Raw genomic sequence first — 25039 nt, forward strand, 5'->3', positions numbered from 1 at the left:
AAGTGCCTACATCAGGACAAAAACCATACATTTAATGTCACTGCAACAGTTTCAAATACATAAATATCATTTAGAAAGAAAGTGAAAAGGCAAACATTTATTTTAAGTAGGGTTTTATACATGGCATGCATCTGGAAAGAAATTCTTTATCACATAACTATCACTCAAGTTTCCTGATCGAGGGTGTACAATCTCAGACATGAATGAAAGGGTACCATCACCTACACTAGTATATACAGGGATACAAAAATATACACAACAGTTGATTTTACAGAGCAACAGAGCCGAGTGAATACTGTGCACGCTGCACTCTCCGTGTTTGGACAGCTGACCATCCAAACTGCAAAGGCAACAGGAACACTGCAGAGAGTATTATCAGGGTCAGAAACAGCATCAGAACTCTGACACAGTGTAAAAATATAAGGCAGAAGCCACTTTCTTCTGAATTGTAGGGAAGAGCAGAGCACGCCGAGACTCTCCAGCTTGCTTTTAAAAGTCGTTCCAGCAAGGAGTCGTACATGCAAAACACAAATTTGCATCAACAGTGCAACAACAAAAGAATACTGAACAGTAGCTCAATCATACAAACTTAAAAAAAACGTTAACATGTACTTTATGCATCTTTCCTCACAAAATATCTAGGATTTGTCAGTGCATTAGTGTTAAAGTGGCATTAAAAAAACTTCTGCTATTATAACAGATGCAGAATTATTTTGGAAATGCATAGCATCTACATTTTTATTGTCTTTGTAATTATTCGGTTGGCATAGGCACCATTCTAGTCAGACCACCGTTAAGAATTCCTGGTGGAAACAGCCATTCTTACCAATTCATACACAGCTATTCTTGACTGCTTGTCTTGATTTTGATTTCAACAAATAAATGCTTTTTAAAATTCAAAAATATACCCTATGAATATGAAAAGAACTATATACAACATACCTAAGACACAGGGTTAGCTGGCTGCCATATGTGTAACACACTGAAGAGGAACATTCAAGTTTGACAGTATTTTATTTTTTTACTTTTTTTTTTTTTTTTTTTTTTGAGATGAAAGGCCTTTGGGTTGGAAGCTTATCAAAGACAACAGTGCAGTAGGCTGAGAATTCCTTTAGCTCAGTTCAGAACTAAGGCATTGTATGATAAAATATACATTTATATTTGGTGCAATGTTACCATCACTTCTAGAATCTAGATCACGTCATATGCTATAATTTGTCACTCCAGTAAACATACATATCCATCTCCTATCACAAACTCAAACCTTGGGGGGGGGGGGGGGGGATTATCAAACACTAAACCTATTTTTTTTTTTTTCCCCCCCCCTAATTTGACATTGAAGAAAAAAGGCTAAGCCAAACAAACTCTATAATCCCAAAAAAACCTTATGGTAGGAGTTCACATCCTCCTAGTCTTTACTCACCAGAAGTTAAACATATCCTTGAACTTTACTAAAAAGAATGGTTAAGATTTTAAACTGCTACTTCAAATTACTTTTTGCATTTTAAAATTTTCAATTATCCATTCATTCTATGCTTGATGCCCCCTCTGATTATCTCCCAGCGTTGCCCTTCTCCTGTCATTCCTATATGGCCTCCCTCTAAAGTTTCGCTGATACTGGTAGCCGTCATCTCTGCTTCTGCTGGGTGGTCCTTTCCAGGCTTCCTCATTTCTTTGGAACTGGTATCCTCCCCTGCTGGAATAACCCCACTCAAGTCTAGGCCGCCTGCCTCCTCCGTAAGTTTGGTTGTAAAATTGCTTGGATCTACCACTTCTCAGCATATCGGACACTTCACTCTCATCTTCAGAGCTCTCTTCCCTCGTTCTCTGTGCCCGGCTTTCTGTCTGCAGACTTCCAGCGCCCTTGGAATCTCTACCTTTATCAGTCTTCTCCTTGCGACTGGGAACGCTATTTTTCAGTTCATTTTTCGGTGGTTCTGCCGACAGCGGCGGAGTGTTGGGCACTGCTGCCTGCCTCTCGGTCCCCTGCGTTTGCGGAGAACGATTTTGCTGCCCAGCTGTTTTTTGCTTAGCAGGAGAAGCCGAAGGACAAGTTTGCTCCAACTGAGGTGCCCTAGCTGAAGTTTCTCTCGGGGCGCTGCATTCACCGCTTGCACCAGCCACAGGGAACGGTAGGGTGCTCGAGCCGCCACTGCTGTTAGTCTTCTGAAGCTCTTCTGCACAGTTTGCCACAGGAACCGGAGGGCTGCACGCCTTAGCCACATACACATTCGCAGAGGTGCTGGCTGTTGCCTCTTTGTCCTCGGGGGACATGACAACATTAGGTCTTGCTACTGAATTTTCAATGAAACCCTGGACTGGGTACCCATACCAAAAGTGAGGAAAGAAAGGAGGTGCTATTGGAACAGCTCCTAAAAAGTGATTGTGTCCAAAGGGTGGCTGCGGGAACATACTTTTCCCTCTCAGAGACTCCTCATAGTTTGCGTGCAGAGCTTGCACTAGATTCTCCGATTCTACGCAGACCTGTCCTTGACTTTCCGACACCTGAGCTGTAGGTATAATCAGAGGCAGCGATGGAGATCTGCTATCAACCTGTGGAATCTGCCCATTGGATCTGGCCTCGCTCGGAACAGGAAAGTGCCTGTTTGTTCGTGCAGTTTCGTTTTCATTCTGAGTCGGCGGAGCCTCCTGGAACCAGGGGTTGTGCGCATACACAGGAAGGGACACGTTTGGATACATTCTACAAGCAGCTAAATAGGCCTGGTGCAGGGGATACAAGTAAGAATGGGGTGCCCACATGGGACAACTGTATGCCTGCAAGAGCGGGGGGAAAGGGGAAGGAGAAAAAAAAAAAAAAAAAGAAAGTATTTGGTCTTTTGAATGTTCAGACAGACATAATAGCACACAGGTCATTTACCATTTTGAAACAGTTAATTACTGGAAGTAAAGGTTAATTTTATTTACAGCAACTGCCCTCAGTTCTCGTATGTAGGACTTCAGGATGATGTTCTCGTATTTTGTTTTCCTTCCAAATGCAGTTGCAATGGGCAACAGTTATGACCAGTAAGAAAACCTGGTAGCAATTTCTATATAGTTAAACACATGATGCTATTAATCAAGCTTCAGCTATGCATTTGAAGACACAGATTTCAAATTAGTTTTCCAGAATTGCAATTTTTAATTTGTAGTTTGCCCTACCAGCTCACTTTTCAAAATTCTACGGGATAACAATCAAAACAACAAGAAGTCATACCATGCACATATTTCCACTTTAAAAAAAAAAACCACACACCAACACAACAAAACCAAAACCCTACACCAAGACCCGAAGTTAGATCATTTCCCCAAGGACAATTTGTGAAGATTGAAATACATGTATATATACCCAACCCACAGATCAGCTTTCCTAGAAGCTCTTTCATAAAGTAGGGAGATAGGTTTGATTAGAACACACAACACACGTTCCAGCTACTGTGGGAGTCCCACAATGGACACACCCCGTTTTCAGCAGCAGCCTTTTCTGTGCCGTTAGCAAACACAAGCTACGTTCACAATACTGAAGTCATCCACCTCAGGCGGGGACCCCCTTCCCTTTCCTCTCCGTCCTGGTTAACTAACTAGCACACGGTGGCTTATGGCTACGTTGCTCAGACTTAGAGTTTCTAAATGCAGACTTTGCGTTTATACTACAGTACATTGCAACTGGTCCAGGAGCATCACTGTAGGATGGTTGTATAATACCATGTGCCAAATATACTTATTTCAGGCCACAGAGAACACCATGCAAGGCAGCTGGAGGCACAAGGCTGTCTAAGAAAACACTGGAGTAGGCAGAGGGCAAAACCTGGCACCGTCTTGCCTGTGCCATCCATAGAAACAGTCCCTGAAGCAAAGCCTCCCGAGAAGCCTGCCCAGAGCTCCTCTCAAGGGGAACCAGGCGGTTCACTCTGAACGAGCAGCTGGGAGGCTGTGGGTAACAGCACGGCAGGATCTGGGACCAAAGCAGACGGCAGAGGGACAGGGTCATGCAGAAAGTAGCTCCCAGGTCTACCATACTATTTGGTCACCAGCTGAGGAGCACAACTACTAGAAAGGCATTCTATGATTCTATGATTCTAAGGGGTACTTGACCAGTAGATGGTGCTGAAGCACCAAAATGACAGACTATATCCTAAATACTACAAAGTACCAGTAAGGAGAGTCCCAAATCTATGTAGGCTTACAAAACAAACTCTGTTTAAATGTATTGCAGTGACACTTTGCTAACAACTTATGGATCTTCTGTTAAGCAAAGAGACTTGCATTAGGCACACAGTTATCAAATCTAAATTTACTTTGTAAGCTGTGCTGAACATTCCCTCTTTCCATGCAGAGACACCGAAGAAAAGCATTACTTATGGCCAAAGTCATGTGGAATAAGCCTGAGAGCTCTCAGCACCTTTTCCACAGTAGTTTGCCTGACAGAAGGAGTAAGAGAAGGTAGAAAAGGAACATTTTTATGTGCAGAAAGGAGAAACTAAGCAAACAACTAGTCCTTACCAAGAAATGGAAAATGTTGCCTTTTTTGGATAAGCCTCTTCCCCAACCACACATGCAGATTTGTACCGCATATACACATCAACCGCTGCTTAATTACTTAGAAGGTTAGAAGTAAAATACTGTTGTCCTTAACTCAGGCAGAAAGGACAGACATGCAGGTTACTTCAGGGAGTGTCCACAGGAAAACCTATACTAGGTATTTGTACTGCAATGGCTTTGCCGGTACACAGACATGGCCAAAGTCAGAGGGCCTTTTCTCTCTTACTGTACACTGCTTCCGAAAGAATGCATCTTCAAACTCACAATGGTTTGCCTGTGAATTTCTAAAGCACAATCTGTTGACTGTATAGCCACAGTTGGAAGCCAACAGTTCTCACTATCACTGTTGAGATAAATTTTATTTCTGTTGACTTGAACTGCAATGTGGATCACTGTTGGGGTCCCAGTTGATAGAAGACAAAATAAGAAAGTATTTCAAATTTGAAGATGAACTTGAAGTGTACAGCTGCAGCAACCAAACTTCTGCACTCTAAGTATTACCAAATACAAGCAAATTTTATGGTATAACAAACACAAAAACATAAGTAAGTTTGAAGAGTTACCTTCACACCAAGATTGAAGAAAAATCTAAGAATATTCTTATCTAGGGAAAAAAAAAAAACAGAAAAAGATCTATGAAGACCTAAAATACTACACTTCATCTGATCCAAAAATTAGTCCCTGCATAAAGTGCCATTTCAGTAGAGAAACGGTGGTATCAAGTTGCTGCTTGCATGTCTTTGATTTGTTTTGGTTTGGTTTTTTTTTTTGCCACAGTAAGATCTCTAGAACACAACTGCAGTTAAAACTTCAGTTTTAGCAGTTTGTGGAACTGAATTTCTAGTTTTTAAAGAAATAGTTCAGTAAACAAACACGACCGTGCAGACACGATATGTTCTTTATGGGCATATTCCATATTTGTAGTGTGCCAAAACTTGTATTTTCCCAGATCAGTAAGGAAATGCTCAAGAACTTCCAAGCTTTTGATTACAGGAAAAAACCTGTTACTGTAAAAGGAAGCAGTTGTCCAAAGAAAGTCCTTTACATTCACAAAACCTCAAGTTACGGTGGGTCAAGCTAAGAGCCACATAATGATCATATCAGATTTCTGGGTGTAACTACTTAAAATAATGGCAATGTTAGCAATGCAAACTAGAGTTACAACTCTATTCAGTATTCCCTCCCACACCTTAAATCATGGAATGACAACAATTAGATCTTTTGACACAGAATAACAACACTTAAAAAAGCAGCAAGCTGTCTTTATCTCCATTTTAAGAAAAGAAAACCTATTAGGAAAAAGTGGTATAAAATCCAGACTTTGTTCTAGCTTCTCACCTTTAGGTAAGTCTTCCCCAGTATTGCACAGGGAGTAAGAGGGTGCAACAGCTCTTTCTCCCTTTTCACTAAAAGGGAATCCAGGGTATAGCGGATCCTGATAAGGATTCAGAGTCTGAGGCAAAGGCATTAAAGGCTGGTTAACTGCTTGTAGCGACACAGGAACTCCAGCAACTGGAGCAGATGTTACCTGAGCCTGTGATACAATAGAGTCAGGTCCCGTTGCTGGGGCTGGCATCAATGAAGAAGCAGGTATTTGGGCTGGAATACCTAAGGGAGAAAACACATATACACCTCAACTATATGCAATCACAAAAGAAAATGATAGCAGGAAAGCAAGTTTCAAAAGACAGAAGGGAAAAAAAAAAAAAAGAAAAAAAAAGGTATTCCAGAAGACATAGGAGGAAATTCTCATGTCAGGAAGTTACAAACAAAAGAAGATTTGGCTAAATGTAGAGAAATTTTTTAGAAAGAGTAAAACAGTTAAGCTTTCCAGAAATAGCTAAACCCTTCCCGTATTTATTTTTTAAAATTATGAATACCAGAAGAAAATAGGAAGGGAAAAAAAGGGGGCAACAGAAACTTACAAATGAATCTCTGCAGGTCTCACTCTGACTAGCCATTTACAGTCAGCTCTGAGTCTGAGCTCAGATTAACTGGGCTATGCATCTTCTGTCACAGATGCGGTCAAGTATGACAGTATTACTACTGTATCATGTGAAGACTGTCTGCCAGTTTGAAAGCCAGTTCTTGTACAGAAACACAACAGCAGGAGAGAAAGTACAGCACCTGATCTAATGAGCGATACTGAATCTAAGCTAATTCCACATATCAGAAGATAGGCACAGCACAGGAAAACCATTATACTGGCGTTGCAGCTCAGGTCCGAATGGATCTCATTAGTTCCAGACATACCACACCCAAGGTGAGTCCTCAATGAATCAAGGAGCTTATTACATGGGACACAGAACACAAACACACATCAAGCTTCAACATGCTGACCATGTGTTCTACCTTAAGCAGACCCTCAGAATAAGCCCCCTCAAAACCTGATGCTATCCCACTCAGTACAAAAACAATTGAGTACGCATCCGTCTTCCACCTTCAGGTAGGGAGTAAAGCAAACTATACACGTGGGCAATCAAAGATCTACGAGAACTCTCACTAGCTTTCAGCAGTGAGAAACTATATTCCTACAAATGACTGCCTTTGGAATGTGAGGTTATATGAAACAATGTCTCCTGGAGGCATCTTAAATTTAGCAAGACAGTTAAAAGTATTTTTCAGGGTTAGTAGTTTCTGATTTATGTTAATATTTCTTCAAACCTGCTGGTCCATAGGTTGTTGGCTCACTTGGCCAAGCTGGCACGATGGCTGGTACGGAAGGCACTGCTGGAGGTAAATGCACCTCAGAAAAGACTGGTGAGGGAGTTATGCTTGGTAAGCATTCTGTCAGGTTCTATAAAAACAAAGAGATCACATGAAATTATTCTAAATCACCGCTGTTGGTGACCCCTAACATGTCTGACTTGTTAGATGACTTGATGACTCAGTATTATCCAGACTCCACCATCACCACAGCAAAATATTAACTAGTAACATGTCAGGCTGTATACATGACAGAGATAAGTTACATCACTGCGTGAAGAACTCTGCACTACGTTCTATCCAGAATGTGCCTGTACCACAGCCAGCCATCAGTGTTATAACCACCTCCACAAGCATTAAATTTAGTATCTCCCACCCAAAAGAAAAGCCACCCTCACAAACAATTACCAATAACCTTGGAGAAACCTGAAAAAGCAAAGGTAAAGAATTTAAAGTGAAAAGCATGGTTATCTTAGCAGAAAGGTATGAAATAACCCCCCTCTCAGAGGAAAAAGGATATACTTCTACTTTTCTATCACGGGTTGTCCTTTTACATTCTTTATGTTGGATGTAACAGATTCCTAACTGTAAATATGAAATTTTAGCATTATCGCCACAGAAATGACTATGTCATTAAAAGCCAGTATTATAATACATACGTGGCGGTGATGAAGCTCCCCTTTGTCTGAAGTCTCCTGACTGGAAAACTTTGAAATCAAACAAACATTTCTTACTTGCTCAGCAAGAATCGGAGAATCTGTTTTTACTTGTTCCAAAGGAGATGAAGCTTTTGGGTAACTCTCATCTTGACTATTCTTCTAAAGCAAAGTTAGAAACAACAGACACAGCTAGTGTAATAGTAAAATTTATTTTTCAAAGATTCATTCAAAGATATTAAACCACACTACATACAAAGTGGGCTAAGCACCCAATCACTGTTATACTAGTGTAACATTTTGCTCATTGAAAGGACAGCAAAGGTTAAAAGCCAACAAGAGGCCACAAATCTTCGCTGAACTTCAGAGATCATGGTCTGTTAGCACAGTAGCCATTAGTAAACATCAGATCTTTCATGGTCCCATTATACTGAAAGTACAGACTGTACTAAGCAATTACAAATCCAGATTCGTAAGTGGTCTCGATAGCCCAGATTTGAGAACTCAGATTGCACAGAAAGACTATAAGTATGGGTTACAGGGGCTGAGGAAAGCTGACAGCAATACAAGCCTCCAACCTTAGAAGTATTTCACTAAAAGCTGTAAAGCAGCAGCAGCAGCAATCACAGCTCTAAAGGCAGCTATTGCTCTGCTAATCATGTATCAGAGAAGCAATAACATTAAAAAAAAATTTGGTCTTTTCTTTAAGATTACCTCAGATGAATTTGGCTCAAGCTTCTGACTTAAGTGGATCTGCCTGGAATTTGACTCTGTAACACCAAGACATAACCTAGTAAATGAACCATTACACCATTTATGGCTATCACAACTTAAGCCAGTTAAAAGTTTGTCTTTCCAAAGTTAAACCTTCAAAACAAAACCTACCTCAGCACATATTACTTCAGAAAACTTAAACTTCCATTTTTATCAAAGATCATAGCATCCTAAAATAAACAGTTGCTAGGGCAGTAACAGAGCAGCTACTTCAGCCTGGGGTTTCAAAGCTCTACAGGAGTTCTTTACTGATGTTTATTAACCATTTCAGTGATGCCTGGGGGAAGCAGGAAAGAAATGTACCAGTCTCTCTCAACACCTATCATTCATCCTAAATCCCTCCTAGTGAAAAAGAAGTAAGTTCGTACTTTGCTTAAAGGGAAAATGTTTTGATCTGCATTTCCATATTCAAGCATTAACATAACAGAAGCTTAAAGTTTTGTCTACTTTTGACTTGAGTAAAAGATAGATCAGTTTAGAAGGTTTCAGTGGTTCAAAGATCTAGAGTTTTGAGACTGATGCAGAAAGTTTAATTCCTCAAGCACCAGCAAACACTTGGCGGGGGGGGGCAGTGTTGAAAAACAGTCATGGCGTAATCTCCATATAGTAAGACCTGTACAATTTTTTCACATTCTAGCTTATGTTCAAATCTGGTTACCACTGCTTGTCAATCAAATTCATGCACGTAAGTTTAATAGTAGCTGCTGAAGAGATATGCACTTTTTAAAAGCTTAGTATATGCACCATCACAACTAGACAACAATGTAAATTAAAACCATATTGATTATGAGAATTACTGCCAATTTCCCAAGCACCAATAGGAATCTCTAAATACTCAGAAGGAAGTAAGAGTTTATTCCTGTAGGATTTTTAACCTAATTTCAGAAGAGGCAACACAATCCAGAGCGTCACAAAAAACAGAGAAAGCTGTACGTGCCATGCACTTCAGCAAAACTTATCATGACACTGTAGTAAAGAGCTTTCTCTACATCAACATTCTTTTTGGCATTGCTGATGAAACAAGTTTTCAAATGAAACAAGTTTTGAGATGTGTGGAGAATGAAAAATAGGTAACATGAGTACTTGTGAGACTATTCAAGAAGGCATTACATGTTGGAAGAGGGGCTAAGGAGCACAAGTATCATTAATACACAACAGCAATGCCTCTGCTGTTGCCAGAACTAAGGGAACAAAAAAACCCAAACAAACAAACAAAAAATCAAAAAACAGAGGGAAGGAACAGCTTCTAAGAGGAGGCTAACAGGCTTATTATTATTTAGTCAGGGGGTGGGGGGAAGTGGAAGAAGCCACGACCAAATTCAGTGTTTAGTTATGGCAAAGCTGACGGGGGGGGGGGGGGGGGGGGGGGGGCGAGAAACAAAACAAAACAACAAAAAAACCCACCTATCAGTTGCATTTAGCAAAGATTTACTACCTCCCTCCTGACAACTACAGCTTTCACCTATTACTGCCATGTTCCACTCCCTCACAGAACAGGAAAAGCTTAGAGTCAATGAAGAGAAGCTAAAGAGTGTTATAACAGACTGTGGGGAAGGAGAAAACCCAAACAAATTTTGACCATGTGACAGCTCTTTCAACTGTGAACAGGGGGATTTTTTTCAACTCTTCTGTACACCACCTTCTCCCTCTTTCCATACTGTTGTATGCTAATTCTTAACCATGCTGCACTGAATACTTTTACCTGCTTTTCTCCTGACTCCAGTAAGCACTCTTGATACTCCTGCCACTGGAACTTTCTGCCACGCTCACTAGAATTTCAACAGGATCTAATTTAGGGTGGCTCCGATAGTCTTTTCATTTCTCTCATTCCTCTTCCCATTTACTACAAAAATCCCAGCAAGGAGCCTGCTCTCTCAGCCACATTCACAAAGCAGGAAAACATGTACTTTCTTCCCAAACCACACCTTTGCTACCTTGAGCCTAGCTGTTTGGCACTATTATGATAATTTTCCCCTCACTGCATAAACAGATGCCCCATCTTGAATAAATTCTGGGGCTGGTAATAAAACGAGCAAACAAAAAACCCCCTTGATCTAAAAACATTTATTTTTACCTTTATCCTTCTGCTCTTCCACCTCTGCTGTCCACTTGCTGATTCTTCTCTCATTATTTGAGAACTTTTTCTGGTTTAAATTATCCACAGTCTGTGTAGCAGCCTGACAAACTGACTGATTCTAAAGAAGTTTACAAAAGCAGAAATATTAATTTATATAAGAAGTCCGATGACACTTTGCCATCATCTGATATGATACTATTATGCCTTCATGACACATAATACTTATCTCTGTGATAGGCAGAAAGGTTGGGGGGACGGGGAAAGCAGTCTTGATCAGTATTCATTCAGATTCATACACTCTTTCATTCATCACTAAATTTTGCAAAGTGTCCTTTAAAAGCATTCGTCATTAGTTTATATGACAAACAAACTGCTTCACTTGGACAATATCCGCTTTAAAATCATATCCTCCTTCTGCAGGTGAGCAAATGCAGCATACTGTCTACCACAGCTCGGAGAGAGAGAGAGCAACCTCTGTCCATTAGGCTTCCGTCTTAGCCTGCTCTTTGCAGTGCAGAAGAGCTGTACACGTCTTCTCGATTACACCAATTTAAGTAATTACTGCTCAAGAACTGAAAGATACGGTGCAGGAAGTCACTTCCACAAAGCAAGAGATTTAAGGCCCATCTTTCACCTATTCATTCCTCCCAGCCCACTTCTTGTTTCTGTTTGCCTTAGGATTTAAATCCAAAAAGCCCCACATGTCTCTAGAATAAACCTATGGGGACAGCAAGCTCTTTACCCAGAGGATCTGCTCGCTCCCTGAGACTCCGATGCACTTTAAAAATTGCATCAATAGAGTAATTTCTCAGAATCCAAAGGCTACATTCTTCCCTAAGATGTAGACAAGTCCATTGAAGCCAGCTAGCTCCACACGAGTAAAAGAGCAAGTCTGACAATTTGCATTACTTGTGACACCAGGCAAGTTCTCACACCAGTAAGTTCTCAGGCTAAAAAGAAAAGTCACTTATAAATGAAGCAGGTTTTATGTGAACCAAATCAGAAACAATCACCTAGTCACCTCTAATTCAAGCACCACAGTGCCATTTTACTGAGCTATTTCTCAGTTAAATTAAACTGTACTTCAGAGCAAGTTCTGTCCTCACCTTGAGGTTTGATCCCACCATACAAGAAAAAGACAACATCTGAGTAACTGTAAGGGAGTGCAAAGCCTTCCAAAGACAGGAGGAACATGAAGAAAGAAGCCCACAGCTTCAGAAGCTCACATCTACCATAATTACAGGCCTAAAGAACTGTGTATGGTGGACATCAATTATTCCCAGGGAAACTACCATGTACGTGTCTTATCTTGAATATATAAAGCACTGTAGATTCACATATTTCTATGTGGAAAGTGAGTGTAAAGAACATATCCTTAACTTTTGAATTGTATTGTAATGCAAGGACAGCAAAACAATAATTGCTAATTAAAGGTTCACGGGCAAGTATGAAAAATCCACTATTAACTACAATTAAAAAAGCCACATACATTGGAAAGAGCAGGAAAAGCTTGTTCATCCCTCTGCTGGATCTCATAAAGTGAACGAGATTCTTCTATAGCCTGTTTCTCCCTGCGTTCCTCTGGAGACAGGCCAAAGTAGTTACAATCTCTGCTCCCATGGTTCAGATCCTCAGTTCTCTCCCGGTCTGGTTTTCTGTAAAGGAAAAAATTAAACAGTATCACTTCAACAAAGAAATTCACCAGTATCAAACACAATACAAACTCATGGTTTAGAAAGAAGATAATTATATAGCACTGCTTATGTGATTCCACATATACCAGATCCCTTTCTGCCCACTGCAAGTTACCCATATGCATAAAATTTAAGGGAAAGAATGGATTTTGTCCATGATTTATTCAGTTCAATACAATTTTGAAAGACTTAATCCAAATGGTAACTTTAGATCATAGTTAAAAACCAAACACCTACATCAAGCGATCTAATCCATTTCTGTGCCAATTGAGTACTGACCACCCCCCCATCTACTATCTATGAACATGCAAGAGCAAGTTGGGGAAGAAGATTTCTGTAAATAAAACAAAAGGGAAAATGGATTATAATTTTCAATGTCTGAAGCATCACTACACAAAATTAACATCACTGTTTCAGCTGTCTGAATTATTTAACTGAACATTTTAGGGTACTCATGTATGTAGGTGAAAGGTAGAAGAATGCCCTTAAAAGTTGCATGTGGCAGACTCCAAAGACACCCCAGCCCCATTTATTCCACAAGGAGTTAAGATACAGAAGAGTGACAGGAGACCATGAAGAGCTTGGGTTGTAGCCAAGTACAGAATACTCGTTTAGATAGGACAGAAGAGTGGCAATGATGAAAACAGAAACCCTGCTGCAGCAGCACAAGTCAAAAAAATCACTACCAACAAATGCAGGCAAAATGCTGGTCTCATACTCCTTCAAGTGATCAGTCATAACATGGAGCAGTCCTCTATGATAGGTTCTGCAGAAGCTGAAGGAAGATCTTAGCCATGCCCAAGAAGCACTATGTGCAACATTACTTCAGCCCCAACCAGAAAAAAACCCAACATCCACTTTCCAAGAAGAAGCTGCAGTTTGGTGTACGGTGCTTCCAGGGGAGATGCTGCCATGCAAGAAAAAAAGTGGGAGCTCATGATGGCAGCAATTTTGAAAAAGGTTTAAAAAATTAAAGAAAAGAATTATTTTTCCTGTGCTTGTGTGTATTCTTACAGACTTGGAACACTTCTTAAGAATTCAATGGCAATATATTTCAGAAGAGCATGTTGGAAGGATCTCAAGCAGGCACCTGGGCTTCAAGAAGCTTAGCCAGAGTTCCAGATAAGGATGTTATTTGTAGTTTTACCTTACAGTTTGGGAAGGATTCCTGCCTGGAGCTTTTTGCTCAGTTGAGGTCTGATGAGGTTGGGATCCAGAACATAAGAACTGATGCTGCCTGGTTCCCACAGTATGCTGAAGTCTAGGAGGTAGTGCTGACTGGGGTTTTATTGACTTGCTCTGATTCTTTGGCCCTCTGCAATCTGCATCTGTAATAAAAACATGAAAACAGGTTTGTTTGGTTTTTTTTAAGCTCTTTGGGACAAAACATCTGACAATAAAGATTCTGCCACACAAAGACAGGTACAATCCTACCAGGCTGAGCATTCTGCCCCCATGTTGGGAAAAACTTTTTTATCTTCTTCCCTGGCACAGTGTTCCAGCCCTCCATAGGAGAGGCCTGTGGAAGAGGTTTAAGGCTCTTCAGTGAGACAGCATGCCTAAAAAACAAGGAATTAGGGAGGGAAAAATATCTTAAAGATATTGCAGATATGCAGACTGGGGCTTGCATAAATTAATACCACATTTATTAAGAGCGATGGATCTTTCCATTTTTGAGAACATTGCATTCAAAGTCCTTTGTTCTTTATGATTACACTCAAGCAATGTGTAGAAGAACAAACCTTTTTTTTTTTTTTTTTTTAAAAATAAAACTCTCTCTGGTAAGTTGATGCAAACTTATCCAGTAAAGAATGACCAGCCATTTGTGAAGTGAGTATTATAATGTCTTCAGGACGGACAGAAAAGGAGAATGATCAGAAAAAGCAATATATGCAGATAAGTTTATCACAAACACTACAACAGATGTCAAGATTGAAAAACATTATATTGGTGGTTTATATCCTAGAGCAATTACTGCATTTTTAATTGAGGATGCTACACGATGTCCAAGCAACTGTTTACATTATTTGAAAGGAAGACATTAAAATCTATAATGGACAGTTCAAATCAGGTTAAATCTCAATTTAAAAGGGAACAAACTGTGAGACAATCTTCAGATCTCACAACAGGGGTTTTTTGTTGTTTTGGTTTGGGGGTTTTTTGGGTGTTTTTTGGTTTTTGGTTTGTTTTGTTTTTTTTTTTACAGAAGAAGATCATGTGAGATTAATGGGCATCTTCTTCCTTCCCTCATTTACCTTGACTGGAAGTATTTCCTCTTCCCTACCCCACTCAACTGTGGGGTTCCCCCCCCCTCCCAGAAGAGTTACAGAGCATATAGCAGAGCTCAAGAAGATGTCTCAACCCCTCCCCCCACCAAAAAAACCAACAAACAACTCCCCCCAACAACCAAAACCACCACCACTATTATGCTAGAAAAAACAACAAAAACAGCCAACCAACAACACACAAAAAACCCCCACAACCCCCACCAACAACTTTAAACATTTAGTTTGTACCAAGGTATGGCAAAGATGATGCTGATGTAAACAGCAACTTGGCACTCTCTGTATGAAATCTGGCAGAGCTACTCAATCAACAGAGAAGCTAGGTGATTTGATGGACCTTTTAATATGAAAAGCTTGTCACAAATCTACCATGTAATTATTAAGCACAACACACAACACTTCATTAGGATGGTATCAATCTGTTCAAGATTGAATCTTGTGCAAAAAAAAAAAATTCTAATACTAATGCAGTTACTGTTTTACTCTGCAAGTAATATCCAGACTACTTAGCACTAAAGAAGAAAGTCTGAAGTGACAATTAATGAAGAACCCCTTTTTCCTTTTTTTATTTAGTACGTTGTTTTCTTAACACTTTTGTGGTAGTACTGCTTCTAGTAAAGAAGCAGATACACTTCAGGGGCTGAAATTAACTCTGAACTAAGGTAATGCTGCCATTACCAAGGTTCAGTTTGGCACTCCTTTCCGAAAGGGATTAAGCACCTACTTTGCTCCAAGTTCTTCTACAAATACAACAACTGGCCCATTCTCTGAATAAACTTCTTGAATATGGGCATTATAAAATTTCCCATTATGGTCTAAGCGCACCTATAAGGAAAAAGAAAAGAAAAAAAAAGGTGCATTAGCTTCAAAGACGACAATGAGAGGACTTAACTCTAAAGTATCAGCAATGTTAAAAATAGAACTTTTCCTCTGGGCAACGGAGGACCCGAGAAATAAACATCACACAATTCAGTAAACGTATCAAAAGTAAACCTTCGATCCATATCACTTCTTCCAAAAGAAATAAAAGTACTATTAAAAAAACAAAACCAAAACAAACAGAAAGCTTGCCAGGTAACACTACTTAATGAAACATGGCTTTCAAAACTTCATCAGAAAGTTAAAAGTAATCAGAGTATCAAGACTCTTCAGCTTTATTGAAAACACTTTCTCTTAGAATAAAACCCAAAGCTTTGCCTTGTTAAAATACATGTAAGGAAAAGAAAAATTCATTACTAACTTCAGTGAAATTTAGTTTAAGAACATAATGAACACCAATTATTTCTTAAGTTATTCTTCAGAAAGGTTTTCAAAACAACCAAAAGAAGTTGTTCACACATAGTCATAGTGTTACTTGTCTGACATTCCATGTTCTTAAAATTCTTCCGTTAAATATAAAATAAATTTCATAACGTTCCACTACAACATTTGCATTTCCAGTTGTATTAATTTGGTCAACTCCACTTTTTACTATTTACTTCATCTTTCCTTACCATGTTTTTATCCCATATATTTACTGTCTTGCCACGAACGTGTAAAATTTCACAGAGAGAGTATGTTAATTACCAGAGTTTTTTCTACTCATAATATCTGTACCCTTTAGTAAATACTACACAAGACAGCCTTAGGGTCTCAAATACAAATTTTAAGCCTGTACTATTAAGCAATAAATAATCAACTCCACATTAGGTTTTTTTGTTTTGTGGGTTTGCGGTTTTGGGGGGGGGGGGGGGGGGGGTGTTTGGGTTTTTTGTGGGGTGGGTTTTTTTCCTCCCAAGTTGAGAGATGTGTTTTTCCTGCAATTTATTCACTATGCTTAATTCCATTACACAAATTTTAAAAAGTAAAAACTGAAAGAGCCCCCATGCTGCATGATAAGCCTAATTGAATATTTTCAGATTAATATTAGTAATTTTAATAGCTGGTCAAATGTCCTAGAAAGAACCATATTTAGCCAAGTACCACCAGTTTAGTTAACACACCTAAGGAGATCAATATAAAATTTGAGTACTACAGAATTCAATGGCAAATCTTATTTCTTCTTAAGCAGCAATACATACTACAGATTTTAATAAAATTTAAAAAGCAACTGTTTTACACACTTTGAATACTTCAAGAAGAAAAATCACCTAAAACTTCAGGATCTTTAGGATCTGCAGTAACTAAAGTGAGCTGTATTCCATTACTTGAAAGTAATGGGATTAGAGCAAAGCCTATTTACAAACAGTAATCGTTATCTCCGGAGTTGAACATAAATACATGGAACTATGATACTGGTTTTGGTCTCTCCAAAGAAGAGCCTATATGACAGAAAACACTAAAACTTTGTTCTTCATCATACAACTGTAGCAGTATGATAAAGCAAGTGCAGCCATCAGCAAAAGATGCACTGGAGATAACAATGAGTTTTGTAAAACAGACCTACCCCACACTTTGCACATCAAGGGATAACTAGCGAGCTTACAGAGCCCACCGAGAGAACAGAGCTTGGCCTGAACCCAGTAACTGCCCTAAACACACCTGCTTCTCACACAGAGGCTAGCACTCTACAACACTGAGCAAGGACTCACCATGGAGGCATACCTGCACGAAGTTATGTGCATACTTAACATTAAGGTCCACAGTCAATCTTATTAAATACACTCTTGAAGTTAACTTGTGACTTTATAATGCGGTAAAAAAGCACTGATGAGATGTCCTATTACATGACTTTTCTACATGTATGCTGTAAGTCATGAACACCAACAATTAAATGAGCATATGCACAGTTGGAAGACACAAGCAAAGAATATTTAGAAAGTAGCAATTATATAATCAGAATACTTAATAAAGAGGGAAAATTGGCATCTTGAGCAAAACATTAATGTCTCTATAAACTATAACTCAATACTACTTACTTTACATTTATCTCCAACCGAGTATTGCATGCCAGCAGCAATAGAGAAATCTTGTTTTTGCTGATCTGTAAATACATTAGCAATAATATACTGTTAGTTTAAATACACCAAAAGAGTTACTTTCTTGATGCAGTAAAAATGCAAACCTGAAGTTCAGGCCCTAAATCTGCACACTGACCCATGTGAGGAAGACCATTGCCTAAACCCAAACTGACATATGCATCACTGTTCTTCAAGAGGGCTTCACTTTATGCATCAGCTTGCAAAAGTTGGAACTTGGAAGTATTCTGTTACTTACCCCATTTGGATTGGAGCCAAACATCATATTCAACATTTCTGTAAACTGATGGATTGAGTGATTTAAGAACTTTTTTAGGTAAGTCCAACAAGGTAGGATTCCCATTGCTCTTAAGGTGCTGTGTGAAACAAAACAAAGTGCTAAATGGTCAACTACATAAAGATGTACAGTTTTCCATTTTTCATCACAGTGCTCATGCTTTAAACTGAAATATAAAGAAGCTGAAAATACATAAAGCATAAAGAGCTTTGAAAAAAAAAAAATTCAATTATGTTCTTTCAACCATACCAGAACAAAATTAAGAACTAAGCAGCATTAAAAAGGACACTACCCACCATGTGGTACCTCAAAAGCAAACATTACTTTCCAAAGAAATAAGCAGTCTTTAAAATCATAGAATCATAGAATCGTTTAGGTTGGAAAAGACCTTTAAGATCATCCAGTCCAACCATTAACCTACACTACCAAGCCCACCTAAACCAATCAAGGGTAGACTAGACTAAACTATGTCCCGAAATGCCACATCTACCCGTTTTTTGAATACTCCCAGGGATGGTGGCTCCACCACCTCTCTGGGCAGCCTCTTCCAATGCTTGACTACCCTTTCCGTAAAGAAATTTTTCCTAATATCCAACCTAAACCTCCCCTGGTGCAGCTTGAGCCCATTTCCTCTTGTCCTATCGCTAGCTACTTGGGAGAAGAGACCAACACCCATCTCACTACAACCTCCTTTCAGGTAGTTGTAGAGAGCGATAAGGTCTCCTCTCAGCCTCCTCTTCTCTAAGCTAAACAACCCCAGTTCCCTCAGCCGCTCCTCATAAGGCCTGTGCTCCAGACCCTTCACCAGCTTCGTTGCCCTTCTCTGGACATGCTCCAGCACCTCAATGTCTTTCTTGTACTGAGGGGCCCAAAACTGGACACAGTATTCCAGGTGCGGCCTCACCAGCGCCGAGTAAAGGGGAACAATCACCTCCCTGCTTTAAGATATTACATGTTAGGAAAATTAGAAACTCAAGATTCTCTCATGAACATTAAGCACTGAAAAATATAGCAGAGTATAAGTTACCAGGAAGAAAATAAATCTTAACATATAAATACCTTGTTGCCAGAAAGAGACTTCAATCCATTCATATCACTAACTGTTGTAGCTTTACTTCTGCAAAAGGACAGAAGCAAGCTGTGGTAATACAGTATTAATAAGGCCTGGGCATCAGGCAAGATACATCTCGGAACTGAATAAAAATACTTTTTTCCACAATAAGCATACCGCAGAATATAGTCACCTCTTAAAATGAAAAAGTTAAGTCTACAACAAGAACTACATTTCTATATCATATAGAAACAAAAGCTAAAAAAGAGATTTTAAGTACACGTTTTAGGAAGTCTGACTTACATGTACTGACTTATCACTGTATCACTTAAGGAAAAAAAAAGGGAGGGGCAGGCAGGGGAAACAAAAAATTCCTGTAAAATTTTTGCAAAGAAAACATAGCAAAAGCATAAAAAAAAACCAACCACTCTGTTAGTTAACTGGCATCAGGCACTGTAATTTACTCTTATTTTCCACACCTGACATTGCTGGAAAGTTACTTTCCAGAGAGAAAAACCAAGTATTTTTCCCTACAGCAGCTGTAGACAACTATCAGCATTAACGTCTCACAAAACCAAAATAAACTATTACATTTAATAAAACATAATTGAAAAGTTCATATTTATAAAATGAAAAAGATCTTCTGGAAAACTAGGTAATGAAACAAGCTGAAGTCAACTTTAAGACAAGCAAAAAATTTAAGACTTCATAAACACAGCAAAGTGTAATTTGGGTTAACTAGGGCAAGAGGCTCACACGCTAGCTCTTGCGTCATAAGACATATGGTTTAAATAAAAAATATTGAGTTTGACAGTCTCAAGTGAGTATATGACCTTCATTTACAAAGGTGCTATGGAGGTTAGCAGTACATTTTCTTATGAATCCCAACAATACGGGGTAATGCTACTGTATATGAAGCCCAGGAAAGCTCCAAGAACAGAAAGGAATAGAGAAGGTTTCCACTCTCTGACATTTAACTACAATAATTGTTCCCTGAGGCAGAAATACTTTTTATTTTAATTGGAAATGTTCCCTAGTATTTTTTTTTTTTTTTCTGAAGAAGAAGGGAAGCTAATCCCTTTCCCAGAACTCGGTTTTCTTTCTGTGGTGATTTCCATCATCTTCCTTTCTGTTGTTTTTTAGCTTGAGGAAAAAATCAGCTCCTGACGTCTCAAAGAATTCCTTCTGCCACATGCCACACAGACTACAGCAGAGCCCCCAGGAAGGACTTTAAATGATGTTCAGCGGGAAGAGGTGACATGATGCACTAATAATACAGCATTATCTCCATGGCTTCAATGGAATTTCACACAAGCCAGGGTGTTACGAACAGTATTAAACAGAAGAAAAACTGCCGATATGTTAAATGCAAAAAAGGCACTGTCAAAGACTTACTGTGCAAAGGAATCAGTAGGTCAAAATCTCAAAGCTAGCTAGAGCATCCAGGTCCAGCAAAAGGAATACAAACCCACAAACACAATCACTTCATAAAGATCAAGGAACAAAATGGAGCAAGCTACATCTGTATTTCTTCATTAGCTACATCTCAAGCAGGCATTTCAGCCCCCAGATGTTGAAGCAACACAACTTGGATTAGATTCCTGTAACTCTACTCAGTTGCAAGAGTGAGCCAAGTAATTCTCATGGAGTGTACCATGCCAGACTGGCACACTGACAATTCTCCCAGGGGATTCCGCTATTTTAAACAGGAAGAGGGACATGTTGCAATGGCAATATTCCATTACGTAGAGACCCAAAGCTAGACTGCAGGAAAGACAGAGCAACCAGAACCCTGTCCTTAGGTACAGTGAAACTAATGTATCATTCTTTCATAGTTCTATCCCTACCTCTTTGCATTTCTCCTCTTAGTAGTTTGTAAAGGTTTCTAAACTGTTAGAGTCTACTACCCACCAGAAATTCAGAAAACTTATTTAACATGTATTACTCACAAGCATCTTACATTAACTTTTAAATTGCATTTACCTGTAGTTGTCATCTTCTGAATCTGAAGCAGATACTTCACTGCTACCATTACTTTCCTCTGTCACACCAACTGCACTAAGTTCTGCTATGATTTTCTTTACATCCGTATCAAATACTTTCTCATACAGCAACTCATACAGCAGAGCTGGGGAAGGGGAGGAGAAAGTGGAAGGGCAAAATCACTTAGAAGGTAAATGAGATTTTACACCACTATTACAGATACATTTCAAATTACTTCAATCAAACTAAGCAAGCATTTTGATGTGTTAACTGAAACAGTGAAGGCATTAGAAGCAAAACCAGCTCCAGCTACTATGGCTTAACAGGTATGCATGACACTACGAGAAATCAGGTCTCTTGAGAGGCAAGTTTGGCCTTAGCCTTGTAACTCTGCGCACAGGCAGAGTTTTCATGAAGAATGAGAATCCCTGTGGGGAGTGTCACAGTGACCTATCAAACCTGCTGAGGACCCTTGGACATTTCTGCCATCTAGTAAAGAAAACAAGAATATATGAAGACAGTTATTTTTTACACGTGCAACCCCCATGATTTCTGTGACAAGTTGCACATGCAAGGATACTTTTAACTAACATAAACAATTAGTTTGCTAACATAGTCTGAAATACAAAATTAAAACTAGAATGCTGACTAAAGACAATGCAACAGATTATAACTTAGTACACCAACATCTTCTGTTTACATTAGACCACCCAGATTCAAAGAGGCAGATAAATCTTCTCTTCTTGGTATATAATCCACTTTGTCAAGAATCGGGACGCGGTAACAGTTCACGCTCTCGCAAAATCATGGTCACTGACAATTCAAATGGAAATAAGCTACTAAAGAATGACTATCATAAACTTTCATACAGAGCCTTTTCCTGAAACCTGATGGTGATCATTTCAAGATTTTTGGTAAAAATATGTGCTTTTAACTAACCAGCATAATACTTACACTGGCACAGAGCAGCCGTTTCCGAATACTCTATGGGATAAACAATATCATAGTGGTTTCCATTTGAGAAGCATAGCAATACCTATTAGAAAAAGCACACAGACATTTTAGGTTTTGCATCTCACTTGATTTTTCATATGAGGACCACCTTTTAAATTCAATTTAATGTACCAATGTGCTTTGAGATCTCAGGATCTCAAGGTATCAATAAAACAATCAAAATGTTTAGTGGATGTCCTTTAAACCAAAAAGAATTTGACCTAAAGTCAAAAAGAATTTATGAAAGAGGTAGCTATGTGAGTTAGCACTTGTAAATTGATTTTTTACAGAATTTTAGATTAAGATGTATCACACCCCAAATATGGACCATCTATTCAAAAAGAAGTGCTACATCTATTAACAGAATAGCCGCCTTAAATATGTACAAAAGAAATTGTTAAAATCTAATTCTTAGAACATTTCATTGTGTTGAATAATGAAACTTTATAAGCAGCAAATAGTTTCATATAAGTAGTCTTAATTCAGCCTTTCACAATAGCTATAACTTTTTTTTTTTTACCTTATCAGAAAAGCCATTTTCAGTTACGTGTGAAGGAGAAGCATTTGGTTCCCGGTATATTATGAAATCTTTCCTGAGAAAAAAAGTAGCAGTTAAGAATTCATTTAAAAATTAGTATCAATAAAAACTAGAATATTCAAGTCAAGTTCAAGGAACACTCATAACCACAAAAAACACCTAGTGGAAAAGAATACTGAAGAAGATGAGTACAACTATCACTGGTCAAAAAAAGGCTTACTTTCATGAAAGAATATACTAGAATAAGATGTGCTGGCACAACATGCGCAGGGTCAATAACAAGTGAATCCAGACACCACCTTCTGGAGCTGTGTCTAGAAGGACGATGAGTCCCCAGTCCTGGAGAAATTCATTACACTTTGCCACTTGGAAACCCACCAGAACAGAGAGGCAGTTGGTTTTATGAACCAAGACAGGAAACAGTGATAAATTTCCAGCAGGTGAGCAATGGATTAGGCTAAATCTGCACTAGCAGATTGATTACATGTGTGCAAGAACCCTTTTGGGCACAGAGGCCAGCTAACAGAACAGCCCATGTCTGTGCTCAGAAACTCTTCTTGCCTCCCAAACCAAGTTCTCACGCTCAGAAGGGTCCACGCAATGTTTCCGCTCCCAAACAGTGGCCCAGCTGCCACAGCATGCTGAGGAGCACACTGAAAGCCTAACACACCATCAGGAGGCATTGCCTGAGGATCAAATATCGTAACCAAGTCTCCTGCTCCTCTGAAAATCATGCCCTCCGCATGGCTCAGTTTTTTTCATGTGCAGCAAGAAGAATCTTTTCCTGCATTTTAAAATGGATAACACACTGCAAAAAAGACATTCAGAAGGCTCAGTTTCCCTTTCTCTTTGGAAAAGACTCCAGCAAGTGTGGAGTCAAATACCACTTTCTGTTTGTTAGACTCCAATTGCTGAATTTAAAGTGGCAAAGAAACCCCCCTGTTGTCTCTTCAACTGAGAGAACAGAAATAAACTTTTTGGGAAGCTTGGATCAAACAAGCAGATAGTGTGCTGTTGCAGCATTGGCAGATATTCATCATCAAGAGTATCAGTCCAGCACAGTTTTTCAAAACAGGTTTAGAAAATTTTTTATCACTGCAAACAAAGGTTTTAGTAACTCATTACATTTAAGAGGATTAAAAATACCATAAATGAAGAGTTGAGCTACTACAGTTAAGCAAATTTAGAATTTACGCTCCACTAATTCTTTTTTTACCTTGTTAGATTACAAAGCATAAAAAGTTGAACTGGATATAAAGTGACAAACACAGGAAAATCCACAACTGATACTGACATGACATGCTATTTGGGTTTTTATTTTCTAAAAACTGAAAGACTATCAGTCTTTGCTACTTGTTTTTCTGCTATAATCAATCTCTGTTGTAATCTTAAATTTAATTTTTTTCTCTCTTTTATCCACAATCCTCCCTTTGAATTCTTTGCTCAGCAATCTATCACTTCCTTCAACTTTTTCCTTGCTCACACAAGCAAAAGTTTAGTCTCGCAAAGTAATTAAGTATATTCATAGGTGCAGTGTTTGGATTAAAAAACCACCCCACTAAACAACTTTCTACAACAACTCAGAAAAAGCAATTCTGAGAGGAAAATAATTTTATAGCTCAAGGACCTACCTGCTTTGGGGAGGCAAGGAAAGTTTACTAGATAACCAAATTATACTTGTGACAGATCTGAGGAGTGGAAATAAAAACAAACCTATCCACACTCCATTTCTATCCTATGCTTGAAGAGTCTGAAACTCTCTCACTTCTCCACTTGGCACAAATGGGAAATTCATACTTCTGCTTTCCTTCAGCCTGCCAGCATGCAGGAAGGGAAGCAACTCTTTCCCCCAACCTCCATCACCATTCCTACTTTCCCAGAGCCTCTAAATTGCCTTTTTAATGGACACCAGTCTTCCCAAAACAAGTACGGCAGTAACAATTGTTGCGTATTCAACTCTGCAGTGAAATACTACATAGAGTTGCAACTATGCCACAAGCCTCCTCATGCTTCCAATGGAAATTAAAAAAAATACTACTATCAACCAGTATTTGTCTCTGTATTCGTTTATCAGCTGTGGTCCTGGATACCAATGTATCATGACTTCAAAATAAACTGCTTCTATTTAATAAGAATACGTTTCTCATGGCCAGAAATACAACAAACAGAAGATCACGACCATCCAGTTCCAATCAAGAATGCAATTTTGTTGACTTAAAATGAGTTATGTCCCTCTACACCCTGGCTCAATCTAACCACCACACCTTCTCCCTAAGTCTTGAGCCAAACCTTACTCTGACTTTCAGAGTGTCAGGCTCAGTTCAGTCCTCTTCCACCCATACAGCACATGCAACTCTAAACTGTCCCATTAACCACATAAAATGCAAAGATAGAATGTCATGCAATTTCCCACGCTTAGCGCTCATCTAAGTACCTGAAAGTAATGTAACTAGTTTGTTTCTTTCCTCTTATCAACTGTGTCATCAAGAGTCAAAGTACAAAGAAAGTC

At 39.0% G+C, this 25039-nt stretch overlaps 1 protein-coding gene across 5 annotated transcripts in view; it reads right to left on the reverse strand.

Annotated features, from left to right (window-relative positions):
* Positions 1–64: 64 nt before the first annotated feature.
* The window catches only part of OTUD4 (OTU deubiquitinase 4), a 32937-nt gene continuing 7962 nt past the window's right edge, over positions 65–25039 (reverse strand). For 2 of the 5 annotated variants that reach the window (XM_075709838.1, XM_075709842.1), the window contains 17 exons: positions 22513–22585; positions 21954–22035; positions 21000–21144; positions 19025–19082; positions 17927–18044; positions 17629–17693; positions 15456–15556; positions 13881–14005; positions 13594–13774; positions 12242–12407; positions 10750–10870; positions 8616–8671; positions 7905–8063; positions 7204–7336; positions 5878–6147; positions 5103–5143; positions 65–2775 (listed from right to left, as the gene is read on the reverse strand). In XM_075709838.1, coding sequence (XP_075565953.1) covers positions 1531–2775; positions 5103–5143; positions 5878–6147; positions 7204–7336; positions 7905–8063; positions 8616–8671; positions 10750–10870; positions 12242–12407; positions 13594–13774; positions 13881–14005; positions 15456–15556; positions 17629–17693; positions 17927–18044; positions 19025–19082; positions 21000–21144; positions 21954–22035; positions 22513–22585 — 3139 coding nt within the window. In that variant the 3' untranslated portion in view covers positions 65–1530. The remainder of the gene's footprint in view (positions 2776–5102; positions 5144–5877; positions 6148–7203; positions 7337–7904; positions 8064–8615; positions 8672–10749; positions 10871–12241; positions 12408–13593; positions 13775–13880; positions 14006–15455; positions 15557–17628; positions 17694–17926; positions 18045–19024; positions 19083–20999; positions 21145–21953; positions 22036–22512; positions 22586–25039) is intronic. The other 3 variants (XM_075709841.1, XM_075709839.1, XM_075709840.1) reach the window with 3 other exon arrangements.

This window comes from Pelecanus crispus, chromosome 4, assembly GCF_030463565.1.
Source record: "Pelecanus crispus isolate bPelCri1 chromosome 4, bPelCri1.pri, whole genome shotgun sequence".
Lineage (NCBI taxonomy): Eukaryota > Metazoa > Chordata > Aves > Pelecaniformes > Pelecanidae > Pelecanus > Pelecanus crispus.